The following is a 16,693-nucleotide window of genomic DNA, read 5'->3' as shown; positions in this document are numbered from 1 at the left end:
ATTTTCTATACAGCAGTTCATACACATTTTGTTTCATGACATTAACTGCAATTCCCCACAATGTAACAGGTCTCTTCCCACTTCCTCCCTGTAGTTAGTTCTTTCCTGTGCCCTTTCCTGTGCATGTCTGCCCCTGAGTTATCTCCCTGTGCAAATACTGCCCTTCTGTTCTTCCATGATTGATCATTCCAAGGAGTGTATCTACCTGATGTAAATGTTCACACCCTGTATGCCTGTCTGTTGTTTGGCTGGAAGCCATGGGAGTGAATTCAAGTCCAGGCCTGGAGGGTAACTGGGGGCTATAGTCTTGAGGGTCTCACCAGCTTCTATCAGACCTGATAGATTTTTTTTTTTATTTTCAGTTTTGGTCCACATTGTTCTTCCACTCTGTCCAGAATCTCCTGCACTAATCCCTTTCTGAGTGGTTGACAGTGGTAGCTGGACACCATCTAGTTCTTCTGGTCTCAGGGTCATATAGATTGAAGTTTGCATGGCTCACTGGTCCCCTGGACTACTTGTTTCCATGCATCTTTGGTTTTCTTCATTCTTCTTTGTTCTGGATGAGGCAGAAAATGTTTTGAATGCCAGAAACAGTCAAGGAAAAAGAGGAACAGGAAGGACTGGAGCAGTAAAGAATGAACATAGAGAAGCACCTTTATTTGGGAGCGAATATGGAGGTGAGAGACAAGCACCAGTTAGAGAAAGGTTCGTGAAGATCAGGGAACCTGCCAAATGTACCTAATATAAATTCCAAAGGGCTGAAACCATACTGCAGGAATTTATGAAAAAGAAAGTGAAGAAAAATACCTTCCCTTCCTACTGTCCACCTCTTATTTTAACATTTAGCATTGAAAAGCCTGGGAAAAAGAATATAGTATTTCTTAGTGCTTTGCGCCTTAGAGGAGCTGTGGTGGTGTAGTGGTTAAAGCATTCGGCTGCTACCCAAAAAATCAGCAGTTCAAACCCCTCAGTAATATGGGAGCGATATGAGGCAGTCTTCTTCCACAAAGATTCACAACTTTGGAAACCTTATGGGGCAGTTCTATGCTGGCCTGTAGGGTCACTCTGAGTCAGAATTGACTTGATGGCAATGGGATTGTCTTTTTATTACTTAGTTTTTGGTTTCTATACCTTGAAAATGGTGTTTGTTGCATTGCCCTATTGCTTCTTTTGCTAAATTTTGTTAAACCGCTTCTTGCTAAATTTCCTATTGTTTTCTTTGTTGCATTTATCTGGTTTTGCAACTCCTTTTGAGGTACTGGGGGTTCATTGAGGGAGCTCTCCTTGGGGATTGTGTATTCTAGGGTATGTGATATGATGTTTTAAAATGAGACTCTTATATTTGTATTGCATGCATACTTAGGGTTCACACACAAAAGTGGATGATTTTAGTTTTTGGTCATATTCAGTACATTTAAAATTTGCTTCTGAGCTGATGGGGAAAGCTGGGCTACTAATTTGTCGAGAACTTTGCAGGTGCCTCTTGTGGGCTGAGCTCAGCACTGGATGAAATCAAGAGATAATTTATCAGGCAACACATTTTACTGTGTGTATATTACTGTGCAGTATTATAAAAAATATCTCCCAAGGTCCTTTACCTTAATTATAATCCAACTAGAAAAACATAAAATGAAAGCACACCAAGTTGTGGATTCATTCAGTGCATAGAAATATTTCTGTAAATGATATTTGTGAAGACATATGAAGGATATTATAAAAAGCTGGTTCTGTAATGTATTATTTTACAGTGAGGAGAATGAGAGGGTTGGTTACTTCCCCCTCTGTGATCTCACAGCACTCTAGTGATATCTCTTTTTCAGTATATAATAAACACTGTAATTATTTGCTATCCTGTCTCATTAATTCTTTTATTTATTCAACAGCTACTTAGTTACTGTTCATTGTTGTTGTTATTATGTGCCCTTGAGTCAGACCCGACTCATAGCGACCCCTCCTTGGGTTTCCGAGGCAGTATCACTAGGTATAGGATATTGAGGTAGGTGTTAACCAGTTACCTGGTTGCTGTCGAGCAGCTTCCAATTCATGGCAACTTGCTAGAGATAGACAAAATAAGATCCTGTCCTAAAAGAGCTGTTTGCCTAGGGTGGTAGAAAATAAATAAATATATATAGTTAAAATACAAAACAAAAAACCCATTGCTGAAGAGTGAATTCTGGTTCATAGTGACCCTATAAGACAGAGTAGAACCTCCCCACAGGATTTCCAAGACTGTAATATTTACGGAAGCAGACTGCTACATCTTTCTCCAGCAGAGTGGCTGGTTGATTTGAACCGCTAACCTTTTGGTTATCAGGCAAGTACTTAACCACTGTGCCATTTAGGCTTCTTAGTTAAAATACAGTATCTACTAAAATAGAGCATTTATGAAAACCATGATGTAGAAAGGTATCAATCAAAAAACAGTTGCTGTCCAATTAGTCCAAATGACTAATGGACCATGCAGACTTCAGCTTACTTGACTCTGAGACCAGAAGAACTAGATGGTGCCCGGCTTGCACTGTCAACCACTTGGAAAGGGATCAGTACGGGAGATCCTGGATAGAGTGGAAGAAAAATGTGGAACAAAATTCAAAATCAAGGGAAAAAAACAGCCTTAGTGGTCTGATAGAGACTGGTGAAACCCCTGAGACAATGGCCCCTAATTACCCTTCAGGCCTGGAATTGAACTCACTCCCATGGCTTCCAGCCACACAATAGATAGGCATATAGGGTGAACACTTACATCAGGTAGATACATTCCTTAGAATGATCTGTCTTCTTAAGATGCCCTTAAGATGAGAAGGGCATCTTTTACACAGGAAGATAGCTCAGAGTGCCGGAATGCAGAGGAAAGAAGGACACAGGGAAGAGGTAACCACAGGGATGAAGTAGGAAGAGAGCTGTTACATTATGGGCTTGCAATCAATGTCATGAAACAAAATGTATAGGAACTGCTATATAGAAAATGGGTTTGTTCTGTAAACTTTCACCCAAATCACAATCCAAACAAACAGTTGGGGTCAAGTTGATTCTGAATCATGGCAACCTCATGTGTTTCAGAGTAGAACTGTGCTCCATAGAGTTTTCATTGACTGATTTTTCCAAAGTAGTTCTCCAGGCCTTTCTTCCAGTGTGCCTCTGGGTAGACTAGAACCTCCAATCTTTGGGTTTGCAGCTAAACATTTGTACCATTTGTACCACACAGAAACTTCATCATACATATTTATGTATGAATGTATGTGTGTGTGTATGTAAACAGAGTGAGCAAAGGCTTTATAGGTTACAAGGCTATGTTTTTAGATATATACAAGATCATGACTTTTATTTCTTGGTAGAATTAATTATATAGTTATAATTAATCGTTATTATAGTATCCACACAATGCTTTTTTCCTTAGATCAGCTATTCTCAATTCTGTCATGCCAATGCCCTTTGCATTGTCTGAGTTCAAATTCTGTTTCTGCCATTTATCTAGATGTATGATGTTGAAAAAGTCACTTACCCTTTCTTTATCTCAGTTTCCATAGCTGTAAAATGGGGATATTAATAGTACTTACCTCATAGGATTACTTTGAAGATTGTTGTTGTTAAGTGCCATCGAGTTGTCTCCAACTCATAGCGACTCCATGCACAGCAGAACGAAACACTTCCTGGTCCTGTGCCAGCCTCACGATTTTTGTTATACCTGAGCCCATCATTGCAGCCACTGTGTCTATCCATCTTGTTGAAGGCCTTTCCCTTCTTTGTTGACTCTCCACTTTACCAAGCATGATATCCTTCTCCAGGGAATGGTTCCTTCTGACAACATGGCCAAAGCAGGTGAAATGAAGTCTGGTCATTCTCACTTCCAAGGAGCATTCTGGCTGCACTTCCTCCAGGACAGATTTGTTAGTTCTTTTAGCAGACCATGGTACTTTTAGCATTTTTCTCCAATACCACAACTCAAAAACATCAACTCTTCTTTGGTCTTTGTTATTCATTGTCCAGCTCTCACATGCATAAAAGGTGATTGAAAATACCATGCTTCGGTCAGGCGCACCTTTGTCTTCAAGGAGACATCCTTGCTCCTCATCATTTGAAAGAGGTCCTTTACAGCAGATTTGCCTAATGCAGTACATTGTCTGATGTCTTGACTGCTGCTTCAATTGGTGTTTATTGTAGAACCAAGCAGTCTGAAATCCTTAACAACTTCAATCTTTTCTCCATCTACCCTGAAGGTGTTTGTTGGACCAGTTGTGAGGATTTTTGTTTTCTTTATTGAGGAGTAATCCATACTGCAGACTGTAGTCTTTAATCTTCATCAGTAAGTGCTTCAAGTTAGCCTGACTTTCAGCAAGCAAAATTGTGTCATCTGCATATAGCAAGTTGTTAATGAGTCTTCCTCCAATCCTGATGCCACATTCTTCTTTATATAATCCACCTTCTCAGATTATTTGCTCAGCATACAAGTTGAATAAGTATGGTGAAAGGATACAACCCTGATGTACTACCTTCTTGATTTTGAACCATGTAATATCTCTTTATTCTCTTTGAACAACAGCCTCCTGATCTCCTTTTATCTTGTCATTTCTTTCATTTACAGGTTCCTCACGAGTACAATCAAATGTTCTGGAATTCCCATTCTTCTCAATGTTATCCACAATTTGTCATGATCCACACAAACAAATGCTTTGGCATAGTCAATAAAACATATGTAAACATCTTTCTGGTATTTGTTTCAGCTAAGATCCAAGTGACATCAGCAATGATATCCCTCATTCCATGTGCTCTTCTGAATCCAGCTTGCATTTCTGGAAGTTCTCTGACAATGTATTGCTGCAACCATTTTTGAATTATCTTCAGTAACATTTTACTTGCATGCATTGTTGTTGTTGTTATGTACTGTTGATATTAATTATATTGTTTGATAATTTCCACATTCTGTGGGATCACCTTTCTTTGGAATGGGTACAAATATGGATGTCTTCCTGTCAATTAGCCAGGTAGCTGTCTTCCAGAATCTCTTGGCATAACCAAATGAGTGCCTCCAGTGGGGCATCCGTTTGTTGAAACATCTCAGTGGGTATCTCGTCAATTCCTTGAGCCTTGTTCTTCACCAGTTCCTTCAGTGCAGCTGCAACTTTTTCCTTCAATACCATTGGTTCTTGATCATATGTCACCTCCTGAAATGGATGAACATAGACCAATTCTTTTTGGTACAGTGACTCTGTGTATTCCTTCCATCTTTTGATGCTTCCTGCATCATTCAATATTTTGCCCATAGAATCTTTCAATATTGCAACTTGAGGCTTAAGTTTTTTCTCACTTCTTTCAGCTTGAGAAATGCTGAGTGTATTCTTTCCTTTTGGTTTTCTAACTCCAGGTCTTTGCACATTTCATTATAGTAGTTGGCTTTATCATTATAGCAATTGGCTCTGCAAATCTTCTGTTTAGCACTTTTATCTTGTCATTTCTTCCATTTACTTTAGCTACTCTCTGCTCAAGGGCAAGTTTCAGAGCCTCTTCTGACATCTGTTTTGGTCTTTTCTTCTTGTCTTTTTAATGACCTCTTGCTTTCTTTACGAATGATGTTCTTGATGTCATCCCACAATTCCTCGGTTTTCAGTTATTGGTGTTCAATGCATCAAATCTGTTCTTTAAATGGTCTCTAAATTCAGGAGAGATATTATCAAGGTTATATTTTAGCCCTCATGGACTTGTTTTAATAGTCTTCAACTTTACCTTGCATGTGCATATGAACAGTTGATGGTTTGTTCCATAATCAGCTCCTGGCCTTGTTTTGGCAGAAGATATTGAACTTCTCCATTGCCTCTTGCCACAGATACAGTCAATCTGATTCCTATGGATTCCATTTGGTGAAGTCCACATGTATAGTCATTGTTTATGTTGTTGAAAAAAGGTATTTGCTATGAATAAGTTGTTAGTCTTGCAAAGATTTCATATTACTTGGTTCCATAATCAACAGTTAGGACATCATATGATGTATTGCACTTGGCAAATCTGCTGCAGAAGACCTCTTTAAAGTGCTGATGAACAAAGATATCTCTGTGAAGATTAAGGTGTCCCTAACCCAAGCCATGGCATTTTCAATTGCCTCATGTGCATGTGAGAGCTGGACAATGAATAAGGAAAACCGAAGAAGAGTTGATACTCTTGAGTTGTGTTGGTGAAGAATACTGAAAGTACCATGGACTGCCAAAAGAACTAAGAAATCTGTCCTGAAAGAGGTGCAGCTGGAATGCTCCTTGGAAGTAAGAATGGCTGGACTTTGTCTCACCTACTTTGGTCATGTTGTCAGAAGGGACCATTGCCTGGAGAAGGATATCATGCTTGGTAAAGTGCAGGGTCAACAAAAAAGGGGAAGGCCCTCAATAATATAGATAGACACAGTGGCTGCAGCAATGGGCTCAAGTATAGCAAGAATTGTGAGACTGGCCCAGGACCAGACAGTGTTTTGTTCTGATGTACATAGGGTTGCTCCAAGTTGGAGCTGACTCACCAGCCCCTAACAACAGCAACAACAACAACAACAACACACCAGCTTATTGTATATTATTGTACTGTGACTTCTTGACTGAAAGTCATAAGCCATTCATTTAATTGTTAACTTTATGATTAATTACTTTATGGCAGCTCACATTATTGTTAGTTAATTTTCTGCTTGCATTTCTCTTAATTGGTCAGGTATTTATGCTTTTTTCTTCCTCTAGAAAATAAGCTTCTTGACTCAAGTTAATTAGTTAAATTCAGCAAACATTTTTTGAGCAGTTAACTGCTAAGTGCTAGACACTGTGCCATGGAAGAGGTTCTCAACTTGGTTTTATACTACTAAAGGTGAAGTGTATTGCACGTGATTTGTTATTTGTTAAAAATGATTAAAGTACCAATATGTGCAAATAATTTACTTTAAAAAATTAAGTTGGAGCTGAATTTGAGAAACATCTGTATTAACATCATTCTTATATACATGTCAGTATGCTTTCTTGAATAAATATGGAGTAAGATATAGCTAATGGACATGGGATCATGCATTAGCTACAACCTAATTTTTTATTCCAGAGTCTATAGTGACCAGCCTTCTAATGTCTGTCAGTAGTTTTATAATTAATTGTGTTGTTGTTATGTGCCATAGAGTCAGCCCTGACTCATAGTGACCCCTCCTTGGGTTGCCGAGGCAGTATCACTATGGAAGTAGATTGCCCAACCTTCCTTCCGAGGAGTGGCTGGTGGGTTTGAACTGCCAGCCTTCTGGTTAGCAGTCAAGTGCCTTAGGCACTATGCTACCAGAACTCCTTATAATTAATTACAATGCTTTTATTTCCTGCATACCTCTTTTTTTTTTTTGGAAAAAAATCTAAATTTGTTCATATGAGAATAAATCCTGTGTGTCAGGATGTGAGTGTGGGAGGGAGAGATGGGGAGATTAGAATTACTGTCTGAGGGATAAAGAAATGAATAAGGCAGTTCTTGCCTTTAAGCATCTAGGGAATAGCTTGGTAGGCTAACAACATATAATATGCAAATGCTATAATAGAGGTAAAGTAAGACAGAAAACACAGAGTAGAGCCATCCAACTGTTCTTGAAGTGAGGTATTCCCAGAGGAAGTGATGTTTCCTACATCTGGTATCATTGAAAGGAATTTGGTAGGAGATTGGGATGGGAGGGTTGGAATTGAGGATTGCATCAAGGCAAGGAGAATATCATGTATAAAACAAGGAAATATGAGAGGATGGTGTTTTTGGAGAGAATTACAAGTAGTATATAATAAATATTTGTAAGGTTTTCACTGGCCAATTCTTTGAGGAGTGGATGGCCCTTTCCTTCTTCTGAGTCTGTCAGTCTGGAAACTCCACTGAAATCTATCCACAGTGGTGACCCTGCTGGTATTTGAAATACTGGTAGCATAGCCTTCAGCCTTACAGCAACATGCAAGCTACCACAGTACAACAAATGGCAGACAAGTGGCGGTTATGAATAGTACTGCCAGAAGAACTAACAAATCTGTTTTGGAAAAAGTGCAGCTGAATGCTCCTCGGAAGCGGCAGTGGCCCAACTTTGTCTTGCCTATACTTTGGTCATATTGTGAGAAGGGACCATTCCCTGGAGAAGGATTTCATGCTTGGTAAAGTGGAGGGTCAGCGAAAAAAGGGGAGGCCCTCAACAAGATGGATTGACACAGTGGCTGCAGTGATGGGCTCAGGTATAGCAAGGATTGTGAGGTGGCGCAGGACTGTGCAGTGTTTTGTTCTGTTGTATACAGGGTCGCTATGAGTCGGAGCAATGGCACCTAACAAAAACACAACATGTAATAGCTAAAGGAGAGTAAGGGAGGATAAACAGGCAGCTGATGGGCTTAGTTTGCTACGGAATTGGACTTTATCTCTCAGGTAGTGAGTCACTGAACAGTTTTAAGCAGGAGAGCAACAAGATAACTTTGCAATTTTGAGGTACAAGGGTACTGGAAGAACTGACAAGCTGATGTCTCATGATGATTAATCTTTTCAGTAGCTGGCAAATTCCATCTACATATAGAAGACAAATAATTTTTGCTGCTGTTTGAATGTAGCTGAAAAAATGAATGGAAGATTATCATTCACCTCTAAGCTGCATGCACACATCTCTAGTTGGTGGGTGGGAGCTGTTGTTTGCAGATCTTAAAGTTATTTTTACCTTCAGTTTTAGTTTTAAGATCTGTTCTGAACCTTTGATCAAGGGGAGAAACTTCCTGATTGTTGCATACCTAATGCCACTTTATGTTTTCTTAATGACTGATCAGTTAGTTTGTCTCAGGGTGATACAAGTGGTTAAATACTTGGGTGCTACCTAAAAGGTTCAGAAAAGTTGGCAGTTCAACCAGAGGCACCTTGGCAAAAAGGCTTGGAGATCTTCTTCCGAAAAACCAGCCATTGAAAACACTAGGGAGCACAGTTCTACTCTGACACATGTGGGGTTTGCCAGTGAGTTGGAATTCACTTGATACTAGTTCGATTTTCTTTTTGGTTAAAAGAAAACACCTAGATAAATAAATGTGTCACTGGCCCATAGAAGGTATTTAAAAAGTATCATTTAACTGTTGTTGCCATTGTTTTCAGTTTGCCATTATGATCTGCTAGGCTTTACTCAAACTCACTGTCAAGTCAGATCTGACTCATAGCGACCCCTTCTTGGGTTCACAAGGCGGTATCACTACAGAAGTAGATTGCCCAACTTTCCTTCCGAGGAGTGGCTGGTGGGTTTGAACTGCCAGTCTTCTAGTTAGCAGTCAAATGCCTTAGGCCCTATACCACCAGAGCTCCCTAGGCTTTACTCTAGGCACTGAAAAATAAAGTTGAATACAAAATGAGTCCTGTTCTCAAGGTACTTTATAGTCTAGTGAGAAAGTATTAATTATATTAATCAACAATGAGATGAGTGTTATATTGATATTATAAATGTATGAAGGTATGAGGTAGTATGAAGAAAGAAACCAAGGAAGGTTTCAGGGAGGAGGCATCTTCTTTTTTTAATGTGGCTCTGAAAAATAAGTAGAATTTGAGGGGCTAGAGGAGAGGAGAGGAAGAATATTTTATGCAGATGAAAGACATGACAGTGACTCATGAACATGTTTGGCATCCTGTCTACTTGTTTAAAGAAGTTTTTTTTTTTTTTTTTTTTTCTGATTAGTTTGAAACGCACATTGTTTAACCCTGACTTTTCTCACATTTTAAAACATATCAAAGTTTCTTAACAGCTGACATTTTGTTATAAACTCAGGGTGGCAGTTTTTAGTTGATTAAAGAAAAAGAAGAGTGACTTTCAGGATGGAGAGCCCTTATTAAAACACAGATGTCTTCTGTAAATAGAATTGGAAAAATACTGTCAGTGAGTTCTTTGTATATAAATGTTTCTTTTTACTTATCCATGCAGGATCTGAAAAGGAAAGCCACTTGTCTTTCATCAGTCACAAGGTTCATGACAACAGAATCATTGATGCACTGGGAAGAGGGTTGGGTTCCAAATCTCCCTAAGTGATCTAGAAGAGGGGAAAGGCAGTCAGTGTTCTCCGTAAGTTTTTCTGATCAGAGTTCCTGTGGCTCTGAGTGTTTTTTTTTTTTTTTTCCCTCTTCCTATTCTCCTCTCTGTCCTGTCACTCTTAAATATTGTTTCTTTGACTTCTAAGATGACTTGTGATGTCCCGTATTAATAGATACACTAAGTTTCTGGGGCTACTGTCATTTGAAGGAGTTTATAGAGGTTCAAGAGTTCAGTCAATTGTCGTGTTTTCTGTTGGATTTCCCACTTCGTCAAGTATACTGAAATAATACATTTTTGCATAGCAGGTCTGTGTTGTGCATGATCTGAGCTATTTTTTTTTTTTTTTTAACTGGAAAGTAATGAAGTCCCATACTTCATCTCTTAATTTTCCTACTGCCTCATTTATACTTTCCCTGTAGGTATGCATACATCTCTCTGAAAAATTGAGCATCTTTCAGGTTGTTGTTAGTTGCTCTTGAGTCAAGTTCATTCCGACTCGTGGTGACCCTCCGTGTGCAGAATAGAACTGCTTGCTCCATAGGGTATTCAAGGCTGCAATCTTTTAGAAGCAGATTGCCAAGCTTGTCTTGTGGCACATTTGGGGGGGTTCACACTGCTAACCTTTCTGCTAGTTGTGGAGCACTTAACCATTTGCACCTCTCAGAGACCTCTTTTGAATAAGGGAACTAAAATATTTTCTGTGGTGCTCTTATTTTACTACTACTGCAGCCTTATTGGGAGCTCTGGTAGCATAGTGGCTAAGACACTTGCCTGCTAACCAGATGGCTGGTGGTTCAAACCCACCAGTCACTCCTCGGAAGGAAGGTTGGGCAATCCTACTTCCATAGTGATACTGTCTCGGAAACCCAAGGAGGGGTCGCTATGAGTCAGGTATGACTCGACGGCACATAACAACAACAACAGCAGCCTTATTTAAACATACTAATTTTACTGTAAAGAAAAAGTATTGTGGTTTTTGAACCTTGTAGAGTATGCATTGAAATTTTTAAATAGTATTTTTGCATGTAAGATATATTGAATGCATAGAAGGTGGATACTTTTAGAGGTAGACTTTTCTTTGCATGTGGACATAAGTGTGAGTGATGTGGTCTGTGTGCTTAATGATTGCAAGGTGCTTTGGGTTGAATTATTACAATATTATGTTCACTGACTTCTTTCTATATTTAACACATGGTGCTTTTTTCCTCGATAGATATATTTTCATGGTGCTTGGAGGAGATTTTGAGGATGTGGATTTAGTGTGTTGTAAAGATAGTTTTATAGTTAAGTATTATATAAAATGTGTATCTTTTTTTGTGTACACTTAAAATTCCACAGAAGGTACTTTTTTTTTCCTTTTGGTGCCATAAGACTTACCAGTGTTGGCTATAGAAACCAGTCTGAAAATTTCCCCCACTTTTTTCTAAGGTATAGAAAAAAAACATGCTTTCTTGACATGTTTATTAGTCATGTTTTTCTGGCCAGCTAAATGTGAAACAGTTTTTTCCTTGGATGGACTAAATCTATCTCCATTAATGGAAGTGAGACCCCAGTGTAATCAGGGTTCACAGAAAAACACCCCTTACCGTTTCTGTTTTTTCTAAACTGGTACTAAAACATCTGGGCATGTTATACATGTGGAGACTTTGTTCTCATATGTAGCTGTTGTCTTGAGCCTCTTTTCTTGTTCTGTTTTGTTTTCTAGGTACGCCACCGAGCTTCTGGCCAGGTGATGGCTTTGAAGATGAACACGTTGAGCAGTAACCGGGCAAACATGCTGAAGGAAGTACAGCTCATGAATAGACTCTCCCATCCCAATATCCTTAGGTAATGGTTTTCTCTCCTTCTGGGAACCAGGACCAAAGCTGAAGCACTATTGGAGGTTTGTTAGAATAACACTGACAGCTAAAAGGAGAGGCTCAGGATTTATCATGCTGAATCTGTCTTGCCGGGGTTTAGCTGTGCCCTAGATCTTTTTCTATCCACTGAGTGTAATTTCCTGTATTTAATAAACTGACTTTTTCTGTCCCTCCAGTTGCTTAACTCTTAGTAACAGTGCATTAGAACAGTTGTTTCCTATTACTGAATTAGTAGTTTACCACAGAGGGAAGACTTTGGTCTTTATGTGGTTATTTAAATGTCTTAATTGCTTCATAAGGAATTATAATTCAATCAGTGGATGAAAACAAAAATAAAATTTTGCCCTCAAGTTGTTTACCCTTAACTTTCACTCGTATAAGGAGGAGGCACACTTTGCCTTTTTAAAGGAGAACTGTTTTTATATATAATAAATTATATAATCATTACTTTCTAATAATCAGTATCTCAATGTTTCTCATTTTAATTATCTTGATATTTTAGTGAGGTGAGTATATTTCCAAAGGAGATCAAATAAGACAATTAAGTTTAATAGATATTTAAGTAGTGCTTATGTGTAGACACTAAACAATTAGAAGTGCTGTTCACTCACTGCTAATATTTTATATATCTATATAGGACTAGAGAGGAATCATACATTTTAATAATGACTTACATGTTTGGTCTGTGGTTCTAAATTATGAAAATTAGATTATATGGCTTCTTTGAAACTTTCTATCTTTATAGAGAATTACTGGCTTTCTAGTCTACTTCTTTTAACCTGAAAGAACTGAAGAAAAAATTCAAGCTTTAAATTGCTGTGTTGAAGGATTCTAATGGGAGCTCTGGTGGCATAGTGCCTAAGGTATTTGACTGCTAACCAGAAGGCTGGTGGTTCAAACCCACCAGCCACTCCTTGGAAGGAAGATTAGGCAATCTACTTCCGTAGTGATACCGCCTCAGAAACCCAAGGAGGGGTCGCTATGAATTGGATCCAACTCAACAGGAGTGAGTTAGAATTTATGGGCAAAATATTGAACTATTCAGGAAACATCAAAAGAAGATGTAATGAATTCACAGAGTCACTGTACCAAAAGGAATTGGTCAACATTCAACCATTTCAGGAGGTGTAACATATTTTCAAGAATGAATAGTATTGAAGGAAGAAGTCTAAGGTCTAAGTCTAAGTCTAAGAAGTCTGAAGGAATTGTTGAAAAACAAGGCTTCAGGAATTAATAGAATACTCATTGAGATGTTTCAACAAAAGGATTCAGCACTAGACACACTCACTCATTTATGCCAAAGAACTCGGAAGGCAGCTACCTGGCCAGCCAACTGGAAGAGATCCATATTTGTGCTTATTCCAAAGAAAGGCGATGCAACAGGATATGGAAATTATCAATTAAATATCATTAGTATCACACACAAGTAAAATTTTGCTGAAGGTAATTCAGAAATGGTTGCAGCAGTATATTGACAGGGAACTTCCAGAAATTCAAGCTGGATTCAGAAGAGGATATGAAATGAAGGATATCATTGCTGATTTCAGATGGATCTTGTCCGAAAACAGAGAATACCAGAAAGATGTTTACCTATGTTTTATTGACTATGCAAAGGCATATGTGTATCATAACTGCAAAAAAGACAAGGAGGCCACATATTCTGACCTCCTCTAATCCCACAAGAGGAAGACAGGATTAACAGCAGTAACCCAAGGCCTATTACTGCAAGGCCAGACATGCAGCCTCCCTCCAGCCCTTTCTCCAACCGTTCCTCCCAAAGCACCCACCACCTCTCTCCTGCATTCAATAATTCACTGCAGTGGCCACACAGAGCTCACAGATTATGGGGTTTATTAGGGAAGCACCACAGGCTACAATTCAAGTTCAGGAAAAATGCTCAGTCTCTCTCCCAGCCCACCGTCCCTCAGCCAACAGTCTCTCACAGTCTCTTTCCCAGCAGTACTGGTCCCTCGGTGTCTCACTCAGCAATGCGTGTCTCTTGCGTCTCTTTCCCAGTAACACGTGTCTCAGGAGCCCGTGTCTCTTTCAGCAGCACGTCTTCCTCAACCAGCAGTCAGAGAGAGTTCTGACTCTAGGAGGCCTCCTTTTGAGCCCCAAGGGTGGTCAAACTAGCCAATTATAGCATCAGAACTCTAAGCACCTGAGAGAGAGTGTGCACCTCCCAGAACATTGTTTTGTGCCACTCCCAACAGAAATACTCCAGGTGGACACCTTCAGCAATCAGGAGCTCCTCAGTTGCTTATAGAAAATCCCACCTTGGAGTTTACAAAGACTTATGGGTAGAAAAGCCACATGAAGTAATTTACTACACCACAATAACAAATTACAGATAACATTGCAAAGAATGGGAACACTTAATTGTGTTCATGAAGAATCTGTAGAGGCAATCATTGGAACAGATCAAGGGAATATTGCATGGTTCAAAATAAGGAAAAGTATGCATCAGGGTTGTGTCCTTTCACCATACTTATTCAGTCTGTATGCTGAGCAAATCATCTGAGAAACTGAACTATATGAAGAAGAATATAGCATCAGGATTGGAAGAAGACTCATCAACAACCTGCGATATGCAGATAATACAACTTGGCTTGCTTTCTGAAAGTGAAGAAGATTGGAAGCATTTACTGATGAAGATCAAAGACTACAGTCTTTAGTATGGATTACACTTCAACATAAAAGAAAGAAAAGTCCTCACAACTGGACTGACAAGCAACATCTTGTAAAATGGGGAAAAGATTGAAGTTATCAAGGATTTCATTTTACTTGGATCCACAATCAACACCCACGGAAGCAGCAGTCAAGAAATGAGACAACGTATTCCACTGGGCAAATCTGCTTCAAAAGATCTCTTCAAAGTGTTAAAGAATTAAGATAGTCCCTTTGAAGACTAACATGTGCCTGACCCAAGCCATAGTATTTTATATAGCCTCATATGCTTGGGAAAGTTGGACAGTGAATAATGAAGACCGAAGAACTAATGCATTTGAATTGTGGTGTTGGCAAAGAATACTGAAAATACCACTGACTGACAGAAGAACAAACAAATCTATCTTGGAAGAAGTGCAGCCAGAATGCTCCTTAGAAGCAAGAATGGCCAAACTTCATCTCACGTACTTTGGTCATGTTGTTGGAAGGGACCAGTCCCTGAAGAAGGATATTATGCTTGGTAAAGTAGTTGTTGTTGTTGTTGTTGTTTGCCGTCGAGTCGGCCCCGACTCATAGCGACCCCTCCTTGGTTTCCGAGGCAGTATCACTACGGAAGTAGGATTGCCCAGCCTTCCTTCTGAGGAGTGGCTGGTGGGTTTGAACCACCTGCCTTCTGGTTAGCAGTCAAGTGCCTTAGCCACTAGGGTCAGCAAAAAAGGGGAAGACCCTCATGGAGATGGATTGACACAGAGGCTGCAACAAGGTGTTCAGTCACATTAATGGTTGTAAGGATGGCATAGGACTGGGCAGTGTCTTGTCAGCTGTACATAGGGTTGCTGTGAGTTGTAACGGACTCGATGGCACCTAACAATAGTAGTCCACTACAGAAATGTTCAGCCAATATTTTTATTCTTATGACTTTCTTCCAAATCCGTAAATCAGAATAATACATGTTTTGAACTCTAGTATATACATGGTGATATGTTAGATTTCAAAAAGGTATAAAGTTGTATATATAAAATGTAATGTCTGCTAGCAAAGAATTTATATTCTAATTGGGGTTCTAAGACATATCCAGGAGAAGAGAACTAATAAAATCAGCTCGGATACTACCACTTGGGTAAAATAAACTCTTAAGTGCTATGGAAGTTCAAAGGAATGAAAAGTCATATTGATTTGGCAGAGTCAGGGAAACCTTGGAGGAGGGAACTTGAGCTAGACCTTGCATCTTGATAGGGTTGTATTTATATATCATTGAACTATTTGAAACAGTATTTTTTAAGTAATTTATTTTATTTTCATTGTTGATGTTGATAATATACACAGCAAAACATATAACAATTCAACAAGTTTCTACATGTGCAATTTAGTGACATTGATTATATTCTTCAAATTGTGCAAAAAGTCTCACCCTCCTTTTCTTACTTGTTCCTCCTCCATTAACATAAACTCACTGACCTCCTCCCCCCAAGATTCCTATCTAATCTTTCAAATTATTGTTGTCAGTTGGATCCTATATAGATAGATCTTAAAAGATAATAATTTTCCAGGGAGATATTCATTACTAGTTAAGCTGAACTATTGTTTGAGTTTAAGAAGACTTCAGAGGATATTTTTGATTTTAGATTTAATAGTTTCAGGGGTTGGTAGGGTTTTAGAAGTAGGGAAGGCAGTCAGACAGGAGCAAAATAGTAAAGCACAGAGGTGAAAGCGCAGCGCTTTTTTAGGAGTCACTGAGTAAAGACCTATTTGGCTAATAATTATAGAGACTCATTGTTTATTAAAGACTTGTGGGCTGAGTGCTTTACTTAATTAAAGATTTAATTTTCACAACCAGTGTTTAGTGAAGACTTGAGGCCTAGAGATTATGAGTTGGCCTAGGCTCTTTCTGCCAGGCTTCTAGAAGACCTGAGGATCTGGAAAGGTAAAATGAGGCCAAATTATGCAAAGATGCTTTGCATAAAGCTGAGAAGATTGCGTTTTATGCTTTGTTTATTGAATTCTGAGTAGGACATGACAGAGGATAAATGATGTCAAGATACAGAATAGTTTACAGGGAGACTGATGGGCAAGAGATCAATTAGGAGGCCTCCCCCTTGTGGAATGTGAGGTGGATGAGTCTTGATTTGATATTTTTAAGCTGATCATGTTT

General features: G+C 39.0%; 1 protein-coding gene across 1 annotated transcript in view; it reads left to right on the top strand.

Moving 5' to 3' along the window:
* TESK2 (testis associated actin remodelling kinase 2) overlaps nucleotides 1-16,693 on the top strand; it is a 251,454-nt gene that overhangs the window by 68,385 nt on the left and 166,376 nt on the right. The window contains exon 2 of the mRNA XM_007946667.2: nucleotides 11,721-11,842. Coding sequence (XP_007944858.1) covers nucleotides 11,721-11,842 — 122 coding nt within the window. The remainder of the gene's footprint in view (nucleotides 1-11,720; nucleotides 11,843-16,693) is intronic.

This window comes from Orycteropus afer, unplaced genomic scaffold, assembly GCF_000298275.1.
Source record: "Orycteropus afer afer isolate SDZICR_OR568_19922 unplaced genomic scaffold, OryAfe1.0 scaffold00169, whole genome shotgun sequence".
Lineage (NCBI taxonomy): Eukaryota > Metazoa > Chordata > Mammalia > Tubulidentata > Orycteropodidae > Orycteropus > Orycteropus afer.
Note: the sequence above shows the minus strand (reverse complement) of the source record. Positions and strands in the feature narration are given on the sequence as shown.